The sequence below is a fragment of the Mus musculus genome, chromosome 5 (genome assembly GCF_000001635.26).
Source record: "Mus musculus strain C57BL/6J chromosome 5, GRCm38.p6 C57BL/6J".
Classification (NCBI taxonomy): Eukaryota; Metazoa; Chordata; class Mammalia; order Rodentia; family Muridae; genus Mus; species Mus musculus.
The window spans coordinates 45,493,009-45,513,600 of record NC_000071.6 but is presented as its reverse complement, the minus strand read 5'-3'; the positions used below and the strand labels follow the sequence as shown (position 1 = coordinate 45,513,600).

Here is a 20,592-nt window from a genome sequence, read left to right as displayed (position 1 = left end):
GCTGGGCAGGGAGACACAAAGGTATGGGAGAGACTCGGTTGGATTTACTTCACCTAGAGCTGGACAAGTTAAGGAAAAGGAAAACACAAAAGGCAAATCATCCATGCAGAGGACGAAAGCTTATTTCAGAACCAGCAGGCTCTGTATATTGGGCGGAAATGCAAATGAAAGACACCAGCAGCTTGCAAAATGAAACTACGAGACTGAGAGCTAAGCTAGATGAATTAAAGCTGAAGTGCAAGCCTACAAAAAAGAAGCATCTACTCAAAAAGAAGCGAGAGGTGCTGCCATGGGCTCTAACCACCCCAAAGGAACGCCTGCTACAAGGGCCTTCGAGAACAGAGTTCCTAGCCCCCTCCCCCCTGTACCCCCAGCTCAGAGAGAGGTCTTAATGACTTAAAAGGTAACACTTTGCAGTGGGAACAGTCAGTTCTCTCTCCTCACAAGAGTCTGCCTCTGGCTATGCTGCCAAGGGACAAGGTGTGACGCTTGTGACTAATGAGGCCAACACTGAGGCCTTACGTGAACAAAGTGGGAACACACCCAGCTCTCCCAGGTTAACTGCTGAATCGAGGATTCTAGCAGAAGTGAAGAAAAGAAACTACAGGTTAGGAAAAGGAGCTTGTGAGAGATCACATGCCATCGTGTGTCCTCAAATCCAACCCCAGGGATGCAGCACCTGAGGCAGCAGGCAGCAATAATGAGGCGCGGCACTATGGGGCTTGCTGACAATCATCTCTATGCGCGGGACACCCTTTTGGAACATTCTCACATGAGGGACACCCCCATAGAGCATTTGCATACACCCCAGTGAAGACCTGGTGTGCTCCTCTGTCAGTGACCAAGAACCAGATATGGCTGATTCTAGCTCAGACGTTTCTTAAAGGATGACCCTTCACAGAACTGAATCACAGTGAACAAACAACTAACAGAAGGAAATATTTTATTTACTGCATTGGATCAGATTTTGAAAGTTATAGGAACACTTAAATAATCTACCTTAAGAATCAAAACTTGGAAAATATAACAAAGTCATTCATTATATTTTCCTTTCTACATTTTGGTGGTGGTGGTATGCGTTGTTTTTTTTGTTTTTGTTTTGTTTTGCTTTTCCAAGACAGGGTTTCTCTGTATAGCCATGGCTATCCTGGAATTCACTCTGTAGACCACGATGGTCTCAAACTCAGAAATCGAGCTGCCTCTGCCTCCCAAATGCTGGGATCAAAGTTCTGCACCCCATGCCTGGCCTTTGTCCATTTTTATGGACTTAAGATTTCCCCTATCTTGTAAAAATAGTAAATATGGCTTGAAAATGCATATTATTACAAGATGTTTTAATAGTTTAAAGGGCCTATATTAAGTCATATATCATTTAGATTTCCATGATTCAAGCATATTAAAGTATTCCAAAAATTAAGATTAAAAAAAAGAACAACATTCATTTTAGTCTTTAAAAGATTTTCATTCATTCAAAAATATTTTGAAGGTCAAATATCCAATTCAAGACAGATGGAGTAATCTGTGAGTGAACTAAGAACTGTCTTTACTGAATCGAAGTAAGAACTCAATCAGAGTCCTCGTGGGCCGCCCACTCATCCCCTTCCGCAGGTAGGGAATCTCATCTTTGTTGGTCATCACTCCTGCTATGTCTAAGTGTGCCCACTTCGTATGTGTCACAAACTCTCGCAGGAATGCGGCAGCTGTACACGCACCTGCAGATCTGAAGAGAAAGGCAAAACAGGGTCACTTTTCCTTATGTCGGGGTGCACTAACATGTCATTAAGAAGCTACATTCCGAGCCAGTGGGACAGCGGGGACTGTATGCTTCTTTTACAAGCCTCACAGCCTGAGCTGTCTCTGGAACACACATATTCACATACATGCAGAAGGAGAACACCCAGTCCACAAAGCTGCCCTCTACAGTCTACACACATGCCACAGGACCATGGCATATCCATCACTCCACACACGGTAAATGACTTCTAAAATTAATATTACATTTGTACTAGCTAGATTCTATCTACTACGAACAGGGAGAAGTTAATCTCATGTAATCTATTAAGAAATTAAGCAGAAATCACGTCCAGAACCTGTGTTTTTAGATACGGCTTTGTAGGATGAATGACAAACTCTAGGCTTCTTTTTCGGTGTAATGGATTCCTATAGTTCCCATCACTTTTCCTTACTTTCTTAAAATAAGCTTTAGATTTGAAATTTTCTAACATTAAGAGAACCCATGAGAGAAAAATTTAATACCAGTAAGCTTAGAAGTACAACATTGAAGGGAAGTTAGTTTTAAAATCTTCTGTAAGGAGGAAGACACTAAAGGGTAGTTTGGGAACCAAGAATGATTGGAAAGAGAAATTTAGATCATTTCACATACCTGTATTTTCCAAGATTGTTGACATCAGCAAGCTGGCAATCTATGACTTGTCTTGTATAATGCTCAAAGAGGGGCATCCTCCAGACTCGGTCCCCAGTTTCTACGCTGGCCTGAAGGGAAGTGTGACAGTGTGAGAGTACTTTCTGAGAAACTCTACAGTCTGATGCATGAAGGAAGAGCCGTTCTAGCCTGCTGCTACAAAGCAAGGGTGGGAGAGATGTCTGAGATTGCTTTAGGTCACAAAAGATTTATCACAGAATTAGGAAATAGGACATTGAGTAAATTCTTAGTTGGAACCTTTAGGCTCTGAGAGTTTAACTAGGGTGGGAGACTAGGAAGGGTGTGGTCACCTTGGTCTGCAAGAGACATGCATGCTAGACCTCCATCACTGAACACCAAGTCCTGAGAAAGATGGCACCATTTGTGCACTGCTTAACCCCCCACTCACTTGCTGACACTGAGCTGCAGTGTTAACATCTATGCCATCAAAGGTTTAGGCTCAAACCAGATAAGCAAGGCTGGTATACTCATTTTCACAAGAATAAAAAAATAAAGCTTTAGAGCAAAAGGTCCAAAAAGCACCTGTTTTAGGAAATAAGTATGTCAGAGGCATTAGCTACCGCTGGGAAAAGCAGACTAATTACGCCTGTAAACACATCATTTTAGCTAGAAAAGTAAATAACTCAAAAAACCCAAATATTGTGTGTACCATGATAATAGAGGGATGCTGGGTAATATGGAAGACCAGGAGAGGTTCCTGGCTCAGCCTCCAAGGAAACAGCTTGGCTACTATAGAGGCTGAAAGTGAGCTTCACAAAATAGACAGAGACGTGGGAGAAGCACTGTCAAGTGAGAAATAAATCTAGGACATTAAAGAAATCTCATGGATGTATTCATGGATGACGTGTCTATTCCCATGGTAAGCTGCCTTAACAGCTTGTGAAAGGAAACATGAGCCACCAGATGGAGCTGCCAAGCAGCCACACGGAGCACTGGAGACACGGCTGTTAACAGGCATGGAACAGACAAGCCTATCATGAGGACTCTGAGCACGAATCAGGCCAAGGACTAAACACTGTCCGAAGAGGACAAGGCACAGAGCTAGCAAACGAGCTGAAGCAGGACAGCCACATAAGTCAGTCAGAAGAGAGGATGACAGAAGGCAAGGACTAGGGTCACCAAGAAATCACTGTCACCTGCTGGCTACAAACAGGCTAGGTTAGGCTAAACGTGGTATTGACAGGTAAAGCCAATAGCAGTGAATGCAGGGTAATGTGTAATGGGAGAGGGGCAAGGATGGAAGATGACTGGGAAGGCGCAGAGCAGAGCAGAGAATAGACTCCGACTCCTCCTCCCGGACCCACTGACTGTCTACACTGCTCAATCCACACGCATTCAGTAGAGGGGCATGCTTCCACAGAGCTGGCCTCATGCCCTTTGCACCTCAGAGCTTCAGTCTTGGCCATGAAATTCTAACACCATTCTGCATCTATAAGGACAGGGAAGTGGTGTCACACCCATAATTTAGAAATATCTTTAGAAACTCCAAAGCCACTGAATGAAGTTTATTGCAATGACCTATTTTCAACTCAAAGGCCACTCAACAGGAAGAAATCACTTTAACATTTGTATAAGCATATTATTCAAGGGCCACCAAAATTATCATCACTGTAACTTGTAGGTGTATGTTTTAGGCCTACCTCAAATAGTTTGTTCCACAGCCAGGACGAATTGGTAAAGACTCCAGTGGCACCTGACCCCAGGGCTACATCCATGGCACCTGTAAGACACAGATCCTGAGGTCAGTGCTAGTCTCTCCTGCTGTTCAGACCACAACTGTGGTCTCAAAGTTCTGTAATGGTCCTTCGTTATCTGACATATATAAGCTTGAGAAGTAGTCACTGCTGTAGCTATTATGTCTCTCACAGCTAGAATTCCCCTTTATTGTGGAAAATGCAGAAAAGAGAATGATATCCATTATCAACAAGCCCATTCCAAGGTAATTATCATTTATTTTCGATAGTTATTTCTAGAATTCTAAACAGTTAAGAATATGTCCTCTATGTTCAGGTCCCAGCACAGACCTGGCACTCAGCAGGAGTTAATGCATGCTGACTGCCGTCATTTGCTATCAATTATATATCGGATACTTTAGCAAGTAGTAATCATTTGAGGTCTACCATCTATGTGGGATATGTGTGTCACATTTTAGCCAATCAATTTAATGCCTTATTTTCCAAGTTGGTAGGTTTTGGTATAATATTCATTTTTCCTCAAAAGTTTTCTACTAAACTAATAAATATTTCCATGAGTTTTTAAAGTTCTCACAAAAGGATTAAAAACTAGCTACAAACAATATGTGATATTTTCACTTAAAAGAATAGAAAATGATAAGCTTAAATATTTAATGCCATTTTTTTTTCTTTTTTTCTTTCTTTTTTTTTTTTTTTTTTTTTTTTTTTTTTTGGTTTCTCGAGACAGGGTTTCTCTGTATAGCCCTGGCTGTCCTGGAACTCACTCTGTAGACCAGGCTGGCTTCGAACTTAGAAATCCACCTGCCTCTGCCTCCCAAGTGCTGGGATTAAAGGTGTGCGCCACCACTGCCCAGCTTAATGTCGTATCTTGATTTAAGAGGATTTCATAGTACACATTTTAACTTACTGTGTTTTCTAAAACTCTACAGCTGTTGTCACAGTTCCAGTTGCAATATAGAAGCACGCTTACTGACAAGGGTCAGTACAATGGGTCAGTGTTATCTCACTGGCTCTAGGCCACCTATCCATCACTGCCCCAGCCTTGCCATAGAAGCCTCTCCAAGTTTTAAGTTTTTAGGAAATGAATAGGGAGACCAAATGACACAGAAATAATATAATGCCCAATTCAAAACATTTGTGAAACTGCCCAAATGAAACTGTATCTTTGTATGGCAGCTTTAAAAATTAGTTAAAAAGAGCAGACTTCCAAAAATATAGAAATAAAAAGGAATTCTTGGTAAACCACTGTGCACTGTTATTACACCCACAAGAGAAACAGGAAATCACTTCTGCTCCAGCAAAGGCTTCCTTGACTCAGGAAAGATCAAAACCAAAAGACACGAATGATCTGAATTTTATCTTAAAGAAGTACAGATGAATTCCTCGGGTGAGATTTTGGATGAAAGATTGTGAGGTTGGGAATTGTGCAACAAGTCTCCATCCATCTCACCCCTCAGGAAGCTCTGCAGTCTCTACAGAGCCAAGTCAAGGCCTTGCAGGGAACACTGGCATTCAACAAGCTCCATGAAGTTCTTCCCAACCCTTAATATCTGTGAAGCAAGCAGAGCCAGCCTCAGGTTCTGACACTGGAGGCCAAGAAACTCCCTGTGGCTGCCCAGCTAGTGAGCAGGGGATACACCCAAGCTGGCCCAAAGCAAGGGCTTTCCTTGCATGCCCGATCACACTGTGTGTGTCCATTAAACAAAGATCTTGCTATCCCCAAAATGTCTTTATGTCTTTACAGTATGAACTATAAGTGTAGAAAATTGACTGGATATCAGATATGATATGATTAGTATATTACAAATGTCACTGATTTTGAAATGTATTGATCTTTTCAGATTTGTATTAGATGGGAGCCATAACAAAAAACACCTCTCTTGTTCTTTGAATCAGGATGAGTTGATTTGACCCATCTGTTAAAAAGTTACCACTGAAGAACCAGAAAGATAGCTTAGTGCTTGACACCACGCCTCACAACCTAACTCTGATCCCCAACACCCACGTGCTGGAGGGACATCAAGTCACTCAAGTTATCCTCTGACTTCCACATACGCACTGTGCATTCTTAAGTGACTGTGGAATGCTTTAAAACAACAGAACTAATATTGAGAACATTTTTATAACTGCAGAGGCAGTTCCTTTGGATGTGAGTAAATGAAACCAAATTTCAGCAAAATAACGCCCAGAGTACAATGTGTGCACTGCACCAACAAACAAGTAAGGTTTCCGAGACAGGGAGTCTGGGTCTGACCTGTTAAGGTGGCAGCATTGATGATGACCTTGGGATTAAAGGTGTGTGCATAACAGAGTGCATCGGCCAGGATGAGCCTCCCCTCGGCGTCAGTGTTATCAACCTGCACAGATAAAAACAGAAGGGCTCACACAACCTGAGTAATCAATGCAAGACCCAGACACAACAGCATTTGATGGCAACGTGGGAAAGGTCAGCCTGTTGTGAGGAAGTTAAAGGACACTTATTTTAGCTACAGCAGTAACGTTTCTAACCTGGAAGGTGGCTTTGTAAGTCCCTGTCCTGACTGCTGACACACACACACTGAAAATAAGTAGGGAAGTGTCTGGTCCACTAGAATGGCAGTCGTTAACAAGAAGGAAAACTGGGAAGAGATATTGAAAGAGCAACAGGGCTGAGGGGGCAGCATGCCTGCATCCCCAACTTCCCTCTCTTACCAAACAAAACCAAGGAAGTAAAAATTATATGGCAATCGGAACCCCAAGCTCAAAAACTCTTAAAATTTTGGTAACCTTTTCTAATCCCATTCCCTTCCCTCAGCAAAAGATGCACGGTCCTGAGCAGTGTGCACATGTGTTCTTGTGCTCCACACATGCCAGAGCACAGAGCCCAAGCGCAGGGCAGTGTTTTCTAATTGAACATCTAACAAAGAGAAAGAAGTTCATCATGGCACAAGCACCTCTAAGAGCCTATGCTCTCCTGGTGTGGCACACTCTACAGGCCAGGTGCACATCTGGGATTAGAACCTATAGCAAAGTTAGTGGGAGATACAACAGGGAAGGAAAAAATACTCTTAAAAATCTCCATCAGAAACTAACTGTACTAAAACCATCACCCTGCCCCAAAGAGGAGCCAGGGTCCTATACCCATGTTACACTGCAGTTGTGTGGCCATGATGGGGTTCTGAGAAATGCCACATGGGGCTGTTGTGTTGTCCCTTCACAAACCTGGATGGTCTTCCCATTCCTGGCTCTGACGACATCCCCTGGCTTGTTGGCCTTGCCGCTAGGCATATTTTCACAAAGAGGGGCCAAACCTATTGGAAAGATATAGTAACGAACATGAAACACGCTGGATCCAAAAACGCCACCCTTCGGGACAGGAGGCTGCCGGTGAGCCATGGAAAGCACACAGACACAGATACAGTCGTCTCTTTCACAAGCGACAAAACGTGGTATCACCGGTTGCACAGCTGTGGCTGTGTCAGGCAGAGCACATGTAGCATTGCCTAACTGATCCTAATCCAGAAGGAGTAACCGCAGGTTACAGAGCCGCAGAACAGCCTAGACCTCTCACACTCCCCGTGTCGTGAAGGAAAGGGAAGGAATGACACTCGTGGCAAGAATGTAACAGACAGATGCAAAGTGCTATCTCTGCTGGCCATCTAGATTTCAAAACTAAATATGGGGGCTAGAGATATGGCTCAGGGCTAAGAGTGTGCATTGCTTTTAGAGGACCTGAATTTGGTTCCCAGCACCCAGCCTGTGACACCAGCTCCAATGGCTCCAACGCCCTCTCTGGTCTCCATGGGAACCTGCACTCACATGTACCCAGAACCACACACTAACATATATAATTTAAAAAACAGTTCTTAAAAAATACCAAGTATATACAAAATGGACTTTCTTAGATAATCTCTTTTGAAATGTAATTGTATTATCATTACATAGAATGTAATTTCCTTAGACATGTTAAAAGTACTCAGAGGTAAAAACATGTTGGAATGTCAGCATATTGATTTCTAGTAAGTTTTTGTTTTTGTTTTTTAAAAAGGACTGATCACAGAACAAAAAGACCACGTATGATGCTGGAATGGCTCAGGAAGGGAGATTCAGGTCGGACAGATTTAGAGTACCAACCGGTTCCCCACACAGCGCATGAGGCCCAGCTCCTCCTTCCTCTGAGTCTCGGTATTAGCAATGCTATAAACTCTCAGCACTGCTTCTGGAAGTTCGCATCTGTGATGCCAGGAGACCTCTTGTACTAACTGCTTATTTGTAGCAGGCATTGAGGGGAGCAGAGTCCTATGAGGCATCAGTAAATGAGGCCAAGACGACACCCTCCACTCCACACAGGCAGGCTTTCTTGCTGGAGGGAGGTAACGGCGTGACATCCGTGCTCCTGACACTAACCACTTTTGCCTAAGTAAGACAAGTCAGCACAAGTTACAGCCTGCTGGCTGCACAACACAGTTAACTCCGTCACCCCAAGACAGAAAACGCCTCTTTCAGCCAATCAGCTGCTGCCTGATGAGAAGCTACTTCAAAGTTTCTTCTCAGAAGGTAAGAAACTGTTGGATGTTTCGGTTCTACCTTACGGCTAGATTCGGAAGCACTACGAGAGGCAACCCTTCCCTCCTTACCAATGATGTTAATGGGCAAGTTGAGCTTTGCCGCAGACACAATGGCCGAGCATATTGTTGCTGCTCCTCCCATATCAGCCCTCATGAGGTCCATGTTTGCAGAAGCCTTGATGGAGATACCTCCACTGTAAGACAAAGGAAAACCATGTGCAACATTAATAATCGCAATGTTAAAAGTTCAAATTGCTTTCTTAAAAACAGAGACGGATAGGGACAAAGGTGCCTGCTGCCAAGTGTGATAACCTGTGTTTGAGTCTCTCAATCCACATGGCAGAAGGAGAGAAGTGATTCCCCTGATCTGCTATGGCACTTGGGTCTCCATATGCATACATACCCCACATAATAAATACATGAAAATGTAAAACACAACACCATCCATGTGGCGGTGTGTGCCTGCAATCCCAGAATTCAGGAGGCTGAGGCACGATTTCAACTTGGAGGCTAGATTTGGTGACACAGCAAGACTGTCTCAAAACAGAACAAACCCAAATCCCATACGAACCCAGAGTTCACTACCACACACAAAGGCACCACATACCTGCCAAAGAAGGTCATGTTTCTAAACTTGCAATCTGAATTACTTCAACTCTATAGCCTTTATACAGATAGAAAATGATTACAGAAATATGGAGAAGTGAGGTAGGTCCTCTTATTTCTGTTTGAATGAAGCCTGACCAGGTGCCATTACAAACACCATCATGTACTATCAAGCCACCTATGATCCATTACTGCTTTTGATCATTAACACCAATACCCACAAGGACTATCTCTTCAGCAATAAATAAATAAATAAATAAATAAATAAATAAATCTTTGAATTAACTAACTCGTGAAACCTAAAGGTCATGAGATCTGACAAGCTCATGGAACACTGGAACACTCTTATCAAGCACACAAGACAGAAAAGGTAAGAGTTCTTCTGACACCAGCTGGTGGCAGATAGCTACTGAGAGAGAAAAGGCATAGGGAAGGTATCTATGTAAGAAGTGCCTGCTTGCATGTGTGCGGGCACGACAATCACTTTACCAACTGAGCTGCCATCTCCTAACCCACTGACTCTCCTTGGAATGTGACTGAACAAAGAACTTCTGAATTGTGGTTCCCTCGCCTGCTGGTCACAGGGCTAAGATCAGGAGCATGGTTATTAAAACTCCCAATTGTCTTAGGCATAGGTAAGCCCTGCATTTCAAAACTGACAGCACAGTACATTTTCTATAACGTGTAAGACGCGATCAAACCCGTGCTTATGCATCACACTACACCCACACGGCGTTCACCAGAACAGAGCCCAGTCACCCCGGAGACCTACCTGTCAAAGGTAATGCCCTTCCCCACAAACACCAGGGGTGCCTCGGTTGCATTGGGGCTGCCCATGTAGTGGATTTCCAAGAAGACTGGTGGTTCTTCAGACCCCTTGGCTACACTTAGGAACGAACCCATTTCTTGTTCCTCTATCCAGGACTTGGGTCTACAGGGCAAAAAGAGGAAAAAAAAAAAAAAAAGAGAGAACTGTTATATTTATTCCAAAACAACTTAGAAAAGTTTCAACAGTATGCTAAAAAATGTACAACGTGCAAGTTATTCAAATGCTGAACAGACCCAGTGCACTCAGTGGTAGGGCTCGTCCTTAGTATGCACAAGACCATGAGCTCCATCCCAGCATCAGGCTACAAACACAGGCTGAAGGCAGCAGTGACCATAGCCTAGCATTTGCTTCAGTCTACTCGCAGGGGAAAGACTTGACTCTGACTCTGGGGATACGTCAACAGTAAACTGACATCAGGCACTCCTCTACCAAGGATGAGACAACTACTCAGAGAACTTATACTTGGTAACTAAGGAAGCTCAGGTAATAACGTGTTCAATACTCAAGTATTTCTGGTTTTAATTTGAAAATGAAATTAGCAAGGCTCTTAGTCCACAGAAGGGAATTTAAAGTCAAGGCATTCAGCTTCCTTTTGTATTACTAATAATGGCATACATACAAAACTAACAAAAACAACAAGGCTATCCTTCATCAACAGGAATAAAATATCCGGTTTCTCTGCTTGTCTTTTCAACATTAGCACAGCATTTCTCCTAGTTCCAAGTGCAATTTGAGATGTCTCTGAACGGAAAAACTATTTAGTTCTCATAATAAACGCAGACTCAGTGCAGGTAACATGAACCCCCACCGTAGTGCAAACTAGAACACAGACACCATATTGCTGTTCTTTCTGGGGTAAGGATGAAGTGTTCTGTATTGACTGCTAGCCACAATAACAAAGTCTGTACTAACAGAGAAGACCAGCAGTAGCCAGATCCAAGGACTACTCCTGTACTTGCCTGCCCATTTAGTCAGGACCATTACACTAAAATTGTCCCCTTATTGCAAAGGGAAACAAGAAACATAAATCACATAAAAAAGACAAGCTTATAACGTGTACACATGTCTGAATCCAAGCTTAGTACTTGGTATCTTACTGCTTGCCTTGCCCTTCTGGAAGAGCTGTATTTCTTTGAAGCAGCTCTACCTACCCTGAGTGGGGTGTGGTGCAGCTCGGTAGCAGCGTGAGTCACAGGCCGCCTGGGCATCGTGCTGCCCTCTCTAAACTCTTTTTTCCTCTGCTCACCCATAGCCTTGTGCTTTCCCAAGACTCTGCAGCACACCTTGCCAGAAGCCCTTGGTCTGTTACCATTTAAAGTGACCTCAGGACTCCGCTGGTATCCATTTTATCCTCACAGCCCCGCTCCTGCTTCTGCAGCAGCCTCCCAGAGCCATTTTCCTGCCTGTTCTGCCCTTTGCAGCAAGATCCATCACTGAGCACTCCTGCCTACGAACCTCATGCCATCCCTGACCTGGCAGCATTGCCACTACAGGCTGACAGAGCAGGGCACTCTCTGAGACAGGACACATGCCTGGAGCCTACACGCTGACAGCCTCAACACATAGAAAGTGTCTAAATAGGGACTGTCCTAAAAGAACAAAGAGAAACAAAGAGAACTCTTATCACAACTAGGTGCTGAAAAATCCCCCTTACATGAAAAGATCCCTTGAGAAACAACCCTGAAAGTAAAGGAAAAGAAGAGTCTGTTCATTTATGTTAATCAGAACTCCCAAGCTCAGTGGGTGTGTAATGGGCTGAAGACAGCTTTTGAAAGGGAAATGGAAACTAGAGGAACTGACAGTGAGTACCGTTGACAAGCACTTGGAAGGCCTGGCAAGGCACCCATGTGTTGTAGCCAAGGTCATGAGGCAGGTGGGTTCTCACCCTGTGCCCACTCAGTCAGTATACCGCACTCTTCACCTGCATCGTAAGCAGAAACGTAGACAGGACAACACATAAAGACATGAAAGCTTTGTAGTTGCTAACAAGGAGCTGGAGAGATGACTCAGTGTAAGAGTACTGCCTGCTCTTCCAAAGGGCTTAAGTTCAATGCCTAGCGTCCATATAGTGCCCCATAACTGTTTTACATCCAGTTTCTGGGATCCAATACCTTCTTCTGGTCTTCTTGGCTTCGAAGCACTCACACACTACATAGACATACATGCAGGCTAAATACCCACACATATAAAATAAAAACAATTTTTTAAAAAAAAGTTAACCAGTTATCCTTTCACCTAGGAATTCAATTCCCAATTTTTTATTCAAGAGAAATAAACATGAAAGTTATGTCTCCATTTTAATCCATAAAATGGATTTTAAAAAAATCCCACAACACAGTATGAAATCATGAAACTTTCTTGAAGGTGAGGAAAACAAGCCTCAAATGTAACTCTGTCTGACTTTGTGTCTAGCTGCTGGTGGGCTCGATTCACTCCCCTGAGCACAGAGGTCAATTGTAGGATCTTGACTTGTGTTGGTCAGGGTTTCTATTGATGAGATAAAACACTACAGCCATAAAGTAACTTGGGGAAGTTTATTTCAGCTTACACTTTTAGGAAACAGTCATTACTGAGGAAAGTCAGGACAGGAAATCAAACAGGAGTCTGGAGGTAGGAGCTGATGCAGAGTCCATGAAGGAGTGCTATTTACTGATTTGCTCCTCATGGCTTGCTCAGCCTGGTTTCTCATAGCACCCGGGACCACTGGTTCCGAGATGGCACTGCCCACAGTGAGCTGGGACCTCCCACATCAATTGTCAATCAAGGAAATACACCACAGGGGATTTTTCTCAAGTGACATTCCTTCTTCCAAAGTGACTTTAGCTTGCACCATCAAAGTGATATAAAGGCAAGACAGCAGACACTATTCTTTTGGCTGTACGTCCCATGAGTCCATGACAAAATCAGAAATTACCTGATATGGACCTTGGTTTTACTACTGGCACTTTTGAGGTTTTTTTCAATGATTTCAGCGAATCTGGTTGGTGTCATCTCATTGGCTGGAGACTCCATCAGATGACGGGCCAAGTTCTGTCCAGAAGCAAAGAGGACCCCTTTCTCCCAGGCCTCGAGATCACCGCTGTGGAAGAAAAGAGTTACTCTCAAAAGACCTCAAGTACACTGACCTTTCTGCTGCTAATTGAGGCACTTATCTTAAAAAAAAAAATTAAGACTACGAACAAAAAAATGATTGCCAAAGACCTAGATCCATCCCTAGGCCCACCCCACTGAGGAAGTAAGATAAATCTGACTGAGCAGTCCACTTCACAAATTTCCCCTTTGTGGTGCCTTTAATCCCTGCACCTGGGAGGCAGAGGCAGGCGGATCTCTCTGAGCTTGAGACCAGCCTGGGTTATAGAGCAATTTACAGGGTAGCCAGGGCTACGAAAAGAAACTTTGTGTCAAAAAAAAAAAAAAAAAACAAGAAGCGAGACCTGACACCCCCCCCCCCATTGTGTGTGTGTGTGTGTGTGTGTATGTGTGTGGTCTGATAGGTATTTGAAGCTGTAAATCTACCTGCAAAGGTTATGCAGTGATTCCTACCCAAGGTCCAGTCCTCTGCAGAGATGACCATCCCAAGTACTCACTGGGAAGTCAGCAAGCAGCAAAGATTCAGATGGGAAATTGGAGGCTCTCCTACCTTACTGTGCCTAATCAAGGCTCTAAATCCCAACCCACTAGACAGCAAGGATTGGCTTTAGAAGAGAACACACAAAGGTGCATGCTGCATGATCCTAGCGCTTTGACAGCAGTTAATATGGGCAACACGGAGACAGACAAAATAATAGCTGGCATCTCAGAGCAGTCACCACGTGCCACCCACCTGGCTGGCACATTTTGTCTTTGGATCATCATACAAACTATGAGATCAACCACGAATGATGGCACATGCCTGTACTTGCTGCACTGCAGAGATCAAGGCAGCAAGACTATGAGTTCAACACTAACCGAAGGCTATATAATGAGACTGTCTCTTAAAACTCAACACTCTACACCAGGATCACAACTCTTCTACACAAAAAGAGAAAAAAAGGCTGGAGAGATGGGTCAGTGGTTAAGAGCACCGACTGCTCTTCCAGAGGTCCTGAGTTCAATTCCCAGCAACCACGTGGTGGCTCACAACCATCCGTAATGGGATCTGATGCCCTCTTCTGATGTGCCTGAAGGCAACTAGAGTATACTCATATAAATAAAATAAATAAACCTAAAATAAAAAGGAAGGACTATAGATTCGGGTCACTTAACTGAGGTTCCCCCACGTAAGTGATAGAGACAGGATTGAAACGTGGGTGACTTTCTAGAGAACCTTCATTCCCAACCCCTCTTTAACAGACACTAACCACCATTCTGTGCCAAGAGCAACCCGCTGGCATCACAGCTCCTGGAACTGAAGATCTCTCATTGTCTAGCCCTGACAGCACAGACCAGTCCCTTCAAGACTGGAGTAGGGCTGCAGTCATGGGTGGTCAGTTATCTTCTGAAAGCATCTCCTGTCATGGTAAAGGTGGAATGCTCTCATCCACACAGGTCTAATGTTTAGCATGTCAGCAGGTGTGAGTTCAATGGGAAGTATTGGATTAAAGCTCATTAGGATATTCTGTCAAGTCATCCCTCCTTCTGGGAAAAGCCAACACTGTGAATGCTTCTTAGTGACCAGCAAGTACAGAAAATTCTCAGGAGCCACAGAGGATTCACACACATGACAAGTGCCAGGAGTGGAGCTTGGGGACAACTATCACACTGTAGAGAGAGCTGAGACAGTAAGCAGGAGACACACAAGCCACTCGGCACTGCTGGACCCTGAAAGGCAGGCAGCTCGTCTCTCCAAAGCATGCTGTCAGAATGCCTGCCTGCGAGTGCCACCCATACCCTGGTTTCCTCCCATCACCTTCCGTGGAGCTTCGCCGACACAGCCACCTTCTTCTTCTGCTTCAGGTCATCGTACTCATAGAGACCAAGCACAGCTCCTTCTGCAGCAGCTTGCGCATCTCCACAGGGATCCACCTCCACCGACGGCAGCTCCAGGTCTTGGACCTGCCTGCATCCCGCTTCAGACAGCAGAAGCAGAAAACCGACCGAGTCAGCACAAAGCAGGGGCACGCGGTGGTGTGCCAGGGGAACAAACTGGCAACCGTCGTCTGCTTCTAAACTTTCATTTCTCCTTCTATAAAGTGCGGATGGTATGTGCCTCACTAGCCGAGCTGAGTACAGAGGTCAAAGGCACAGAACCTCTCTAGGGGCGAGACCATCAGTGAGAGGCAGACACTGCCATGAGTATTTCAGAAGTGCCAGCGTTTCCTGACAAAGCTTCCCAATCACCAGGAGCTGCCAGATTAAAGGGACCAAGGAATGATGGCGTTGAGCTTTCAGCCAAGCAACCGAGCAAAAGCCATCATCAACAGCATTTATTAAAATTGTGTCAACAAAGACTCTCAAATAAAAGTTAGGCATCGCTACTTAACTCTGAAAGTAAACTTACTAAGCATTTATGATAATACCCAGGCCAAGGACTAGTCAAGCAAATTACTGCTGCCTCAGAGTGCTTCTCCGACTGCATTTGGGGCAGTTGTCCTGTGGGAAAGGCTCTCCCCGCTGCTAAGCAACACAGTGGCTCAATGACATCGGCCTCATTTCCCCAACCCACCTATCAAGCCAACTGGGACAGGCCCTTTTTGCTAGCAATGAATAAGTATCCCACACTCTGTTCCTCTTTTCTCTAGTTTGTAAATCTAAGGGTTCTATGCTATCTACAGTCGGGCAGCACTGTGGTCGCATTACAAAATGGAAAACTGTCTACACATCACAATTTCTGATAGAAGATATTTCTAAGAAGAAATGGAAGCAAACCTCCCAAGAGAAAGCAGAACATACTAAAAATGACAATGTCACAAGCTAGCCTCTGTGTCTAGGTAAGGTCAGACACATCTCTATACACTGAACTTGCTGAGCTGTTGCACGGGGGCAGGGTAAGGCTGGTGGCAGTGAGTGGACAAAAGGGAACGAGCCCTCGAGAACCTTCAACTATTAAACATAACAAGCAAGCCAACCTGCAACAGCAGCTCTGATGTTTTCTTTGCCTTCGTGCCAGTTTTCCTGGTCATCAACTCCAGCCGATCGCTTGCCAAGGCCGACCACCACCACGCTGGGGAAGTCCTGGCCCACAAACACACCAAGTCAACCATCAACCACTATGAACGTTTAAAACAGCTCCTCCAGAAAGTTACACAGAGCTGGCAGAGAGCCACTCTAGGTTTAACAAACAGGAGCCCTGTGTGTTGGTAAGTACAACAGATGTGAGAGGCAGAGTGAGGTAATCCTCCAAGTTACTCTGCATGGGGTGGTGCCTCCCCTCCACCCTGAGGAACACGAGCCAGAGAGACAGCCATTCTCCTTTCTGACCATAAGGAGTGCTTTTGCTTAACGGAAGCACCAAAGTGCTAGCCAAACTGCGCCCACAGGGAGGTCTCAATGTGGATTCACCAGACCACCATGCCCTTCACTTCATACCTGATGCAGACCATAGAAGGTTCTGGTTTTGCCTGCTTTGAGAGGAGGTCCAGATCTAAAGGAAGAGGAGACGGTTGTTTTAAACATGCTCTCTTGGTGAAGGACCTAAGCTTCTGCAGACACTCTTGGTAACTGCTTCTATTCTGGGATTCACTGATGGCTTTACAGAATGGATACAGGCTAGACTTCTCAGATGCAGCACTTTCACCTCAAAAAGTACCAAGCCAACATCCAGGCTGGATGGAACAGGAACACTGATTGAAAAACAGAGAAGCCAGGCGTGGTGGCTCATGCTTGTAATACCAGAACTTGGCAAGCTGAGAGGAAGGTCGAGATGGCGTGAGTTTAGGGCCAATCTGGACAGTGTAGTGAGTTCTGGCTCAGCCTAGACTACCGAATGTGGCCATGACCTCCTTCTTCTTTTTTTTTTCAAAAGAGAAGGCAATCCTATGGATAGGTAAAGTACCCCTCTTGAGCACTGGATGGTGGCTGTACTAAATGGTGGGAACCTTTCTACTAAAAGAAATACCATAAAACAGCAAACAAACAAGCAAACAAACAAACCCAGAGTGGTGACCAAAGCCACAGACTTGACAGCACTGTCTTCAGCACAGGTGTTTCCCAGACTGTTTACTGAGATGAGAGATAGCAATTTCCAAATAAAAGAGGTATTCTACTGAAGCCAGAGACCAGGAACACAGAGGCTGAGGCCCCACAGTAACCCTGCAGGGAGGCCTCTGCACTCTGGACTCTTAACAGGTTAGCTTCTGGGTTAAAGATTTAGGTCCTAGTGAAGGCTGTGTACTAGTAAAGAACTAGCAAGCAAGAGGAGGTACAAGTCCTACAGTGTACTTACAATGTATCAGATAGAATTGCTATAGCTATCAGGTGATGCCTGGGACCCTCTAACATACAGTCTGTTACCTGAGTGACAGGTCGTTAAAGGGGCTTATGCTGCTCTCTCTATTTCTGCCAAATGTGGTTAGCAGATTAAAGTCTTCCTACTTCCTCTAGGACCTTGCTAATCTAGGAGAGAGAGGTCAGATCTCAGGCCATCTCCAGATTGACTGAATTTCAGGCTGTACACTTGCTAATCAGATGACCCACCCACACTTTACTTTAACATTTGAAAAGCCTTCAAAGTCCAGCCATGAAATAAAAGGGCAGGACCTTAGGCTGTTTTTAAATTACTCAGTTAAAGTGCATTTAGAGGCTGGTGCCAGACAGGAGAGTAGGAGTTGTGAACCTGAGCCTTGGGAGTGGGCTGAGGAAATCTATTCCTTTCTGGATCCGCGTCAATCCTTCACAATAGGTTTGTGACTGGCTAGAAACCACATGACTTCCCAGAACTGCAGACCCACCCACACTCAAACAACTGCCCAGCTTCTTCAAGAACATACTTTCATTTCCAGAGAACCTGCTGGTCAGGGTTCCATTAAGTTTACCTGATACAAGGAGAATACTCTCTTTAAATCTTGGGGCCTTTAAGAACTACAACCCCGCCCTGTTTTATGGCAAATACATTTAAATCCAGAACTCCAGGGAATGAGGCAGGTGGATGTCTATGAGTTTGAAGCCGGCCAGCCTGATCTACATAGTTCCAGGACAGCCAGAGCTACACAGCAGAGACCCTGTCTCACAATGCAAAATACACACACAAACAAAAAGGAACCCCAATTATAGTAACACTTACATGTTCAACATTTCCCTCAGCTTTCCAGACACCAACTTATTAAAACTCTCTCCCGCACTTGTAAATTGTGGCAGGTCATCATCTTTGTCTTTGGCATAAATTCCTAAAACAAGGCCCTGAAAAAAAAAAAAAATCAAGAAAGATAAATACAATCAGAGTAGATCCCCCAGAAAGCATTGGCTGTCCAGATGCAGAAGGGGCAAGCAATCCCATTAAAACTGTCTTTTTCCGCAGAGGCCAAGAGCAGAGCAGCAGCCTCCACCGCAGCAGCTAAAATCCCTACCAGGGCAAGACTGGAACTGGGTTATGTGAGACATCTTGGGCCAACCCTAAACCTGAAAATCACTTGTTTCAGATCTACTGTCTCAGGGTTCGGTCGTTTAAAATACTTGTGTTTTGACTCTGTCCACTCAAGGGTTAGCTGCAGGACTTCCTACAGACATTCAGAAGTGAGTGAACACTCAGTTTTTGGAGTGCTTCAAATTTCAGATCAGGGATGTCCACATTGTTTAGTACCCTGTCAATCAGGGAAAGTGTGTGACTTTGCAGAGAGGGCAGAAGAAGCAGGGCCTTCTGCCAAGCACTTAATGGTGTGGCTCCACATTTCTGTCACACGCTCCCCGCCCCAAACACCTGAAATAAGGATGTAAAACCACTGCTCATCATTTGACTTCACAAGGCAATTTACGACTTTTAAAATACTGCCTCCCTTACGGCCACTTCAAGGAGTACTTTTCTCTCATTTGCCAGATAAGGAAACCTAGTCCCTGACACTGGAGCTCCTGCGTAGTTAAACTTTGACAGTGCACATGCCTTCTTTCTGGTCAGGGCCCTTTCCAAAAAACACCCCAGGTACTCCGGACCCATCTTTCCACTGAAGAAAACAGGCGTCCTTAGCAATGGTAAGTGCTAGGTTCTAACTTTCCCAAGATTGTTCATTCTGGGGTTCCATGAGACCAACCTGGGACAATCCAATGTTACCGGCCAGGGCTGGAAAGGTGTCTGCCTAACTCCTCTGCTATCTGTGATAACTGCAGGCGACCTGAGTTCAAAGCTCCATCTGGAACATTCCTCCCTCACCAGGTCCTGGAAGTATGACCTGGAAGTACTCCAATGAGCCCTTCCAGACTTTTCCCATCTGAGGGTCCTTCATAATTTCTCAGACTATGGAGAAGACCCTCTTCCAATTTCAAGATGACCTCTCTCAATAAAACCCTTTCCCCTAAAAGGACAGAAACCCAATCCAGCAGTTTCCTCCCCCAGGGCCTTCCACTTCACTTCAGCGGGGGGAGGGGTCCAGGCCCTGTGACTGGCTACTCTGGAAGCGTAGCAGGCTTTGGGACAATCCTACCGTCGTCCTTTCTAGGGTCTCTGTGAGAACTAAAAGAATTGGCGAACTAGGCGCGTGTAATTTTTCAGAGCTCAGTTAGAGGAGTCAGTAAACACTGGTTAGGTGGAGTGAGCGGTTCTGCTCAGCCTTCAGAACCCAGCACTGTCCAGTTAGGAAGAAAGGACGCGCCCTCGGCAAACAGCATCGGCCGCCCTCGTCGCAAGCCGGGCCCAGGCTGGTGTCCTGCAAACCCAGGGAACTTTTCTGTTCAGCTCATTTCTGCAACTTGATGCGTCCGTCCGACACATCGCGGCCTGGATACGCCGGGTCACCCTGCTGCCCGCCGCCAGGGCTCGCGCGGCCGCCCGAGAGCGAGCCGCCTCCACTCACCTTCGTCATGTCTGCGGTGGACAGACCCCGATCCCAGAGACCTCTCACTCCCAGGCGGCGGAGCGCGACTCGCGCGGCAGCCGGAAGGGGCAGCAAGTACATCTTCTCGGCTCGGCCCTCGGCGCCGCCCTCCAGAGAAGGAGCACGTGGCGCGTGGCAGGGCGCGCGCCTGGAGGCGGGACCTCCGGGGTCGCCGGACGCGCGCTTGGAAAGCCGGACCTGTGCGGGGCCTTGGGGGCGGGGCCGTCGGCAACTGGGCGGAGACCCGCTACTGAGCCTTAGGGAAGGGCGGCAGGCCCTTGGGGGCGGGGCTTCTGTTCTTGCGGGCCGGCGTCGTGGGCGTGGTTTCTGCGGGCTCAGGGGCGTGTCGGCTTGCTCGTGCTCGCGTGGGAAGCCTGAGAATTTGGTTTAAGGCAGTTTAACAGAAGTATGTCAATTTTATTTAACAAGTTTGTGTATACATGGAAGCCCTTACAGGAAAATGAGGATCCTGAAAGTGATCAGGTCCAAGTGCTTATATTGAATAGTAAATAGTTATGAAAAAGTAACTAAG

At 45.4% G+C, this 20,592-nt stretch overlaps 1 protein-coding gene across 1 annotated transcript; it reads right to left on the bottom strand.

Moving 5' to 3' along the window:
• Positions 1-909: 909 nt before the first annotated feature.
• Positions 910-20,227, bottom strand: Lap3 (leucine aminopeptidase 3). Its single transcript, NM_024434.6, has 13 exons — positions 20,040-20,227; positions 18,320-18,435; positions 16,627-16,681; positions 16,167-16,272; positions 15,008-15,167; positions 13,034-13,198; positions 10,063-10,221; positions 8,754-8,878; positions 7,339-7,427; positions 6,392-6,494; positions 4,084-4,163; positions 2,384-2,493; positions 910-1,720 (listed from the first exon to the last, which is right to left on the bottom strand). Exons 1-13 carry the CDS (start codon positions 20,139-20,141, stop codon positions 1,531-1,533), a joined length of 1,560 nt encoding a protein of 519 aa, NP_077754.3. The 5' UTR covers positions 20,142-20,227; the 3' UTR covers positions 910-1,530.
• Positions 20,228-20,592: the final 365 nt, after the last annotated feature.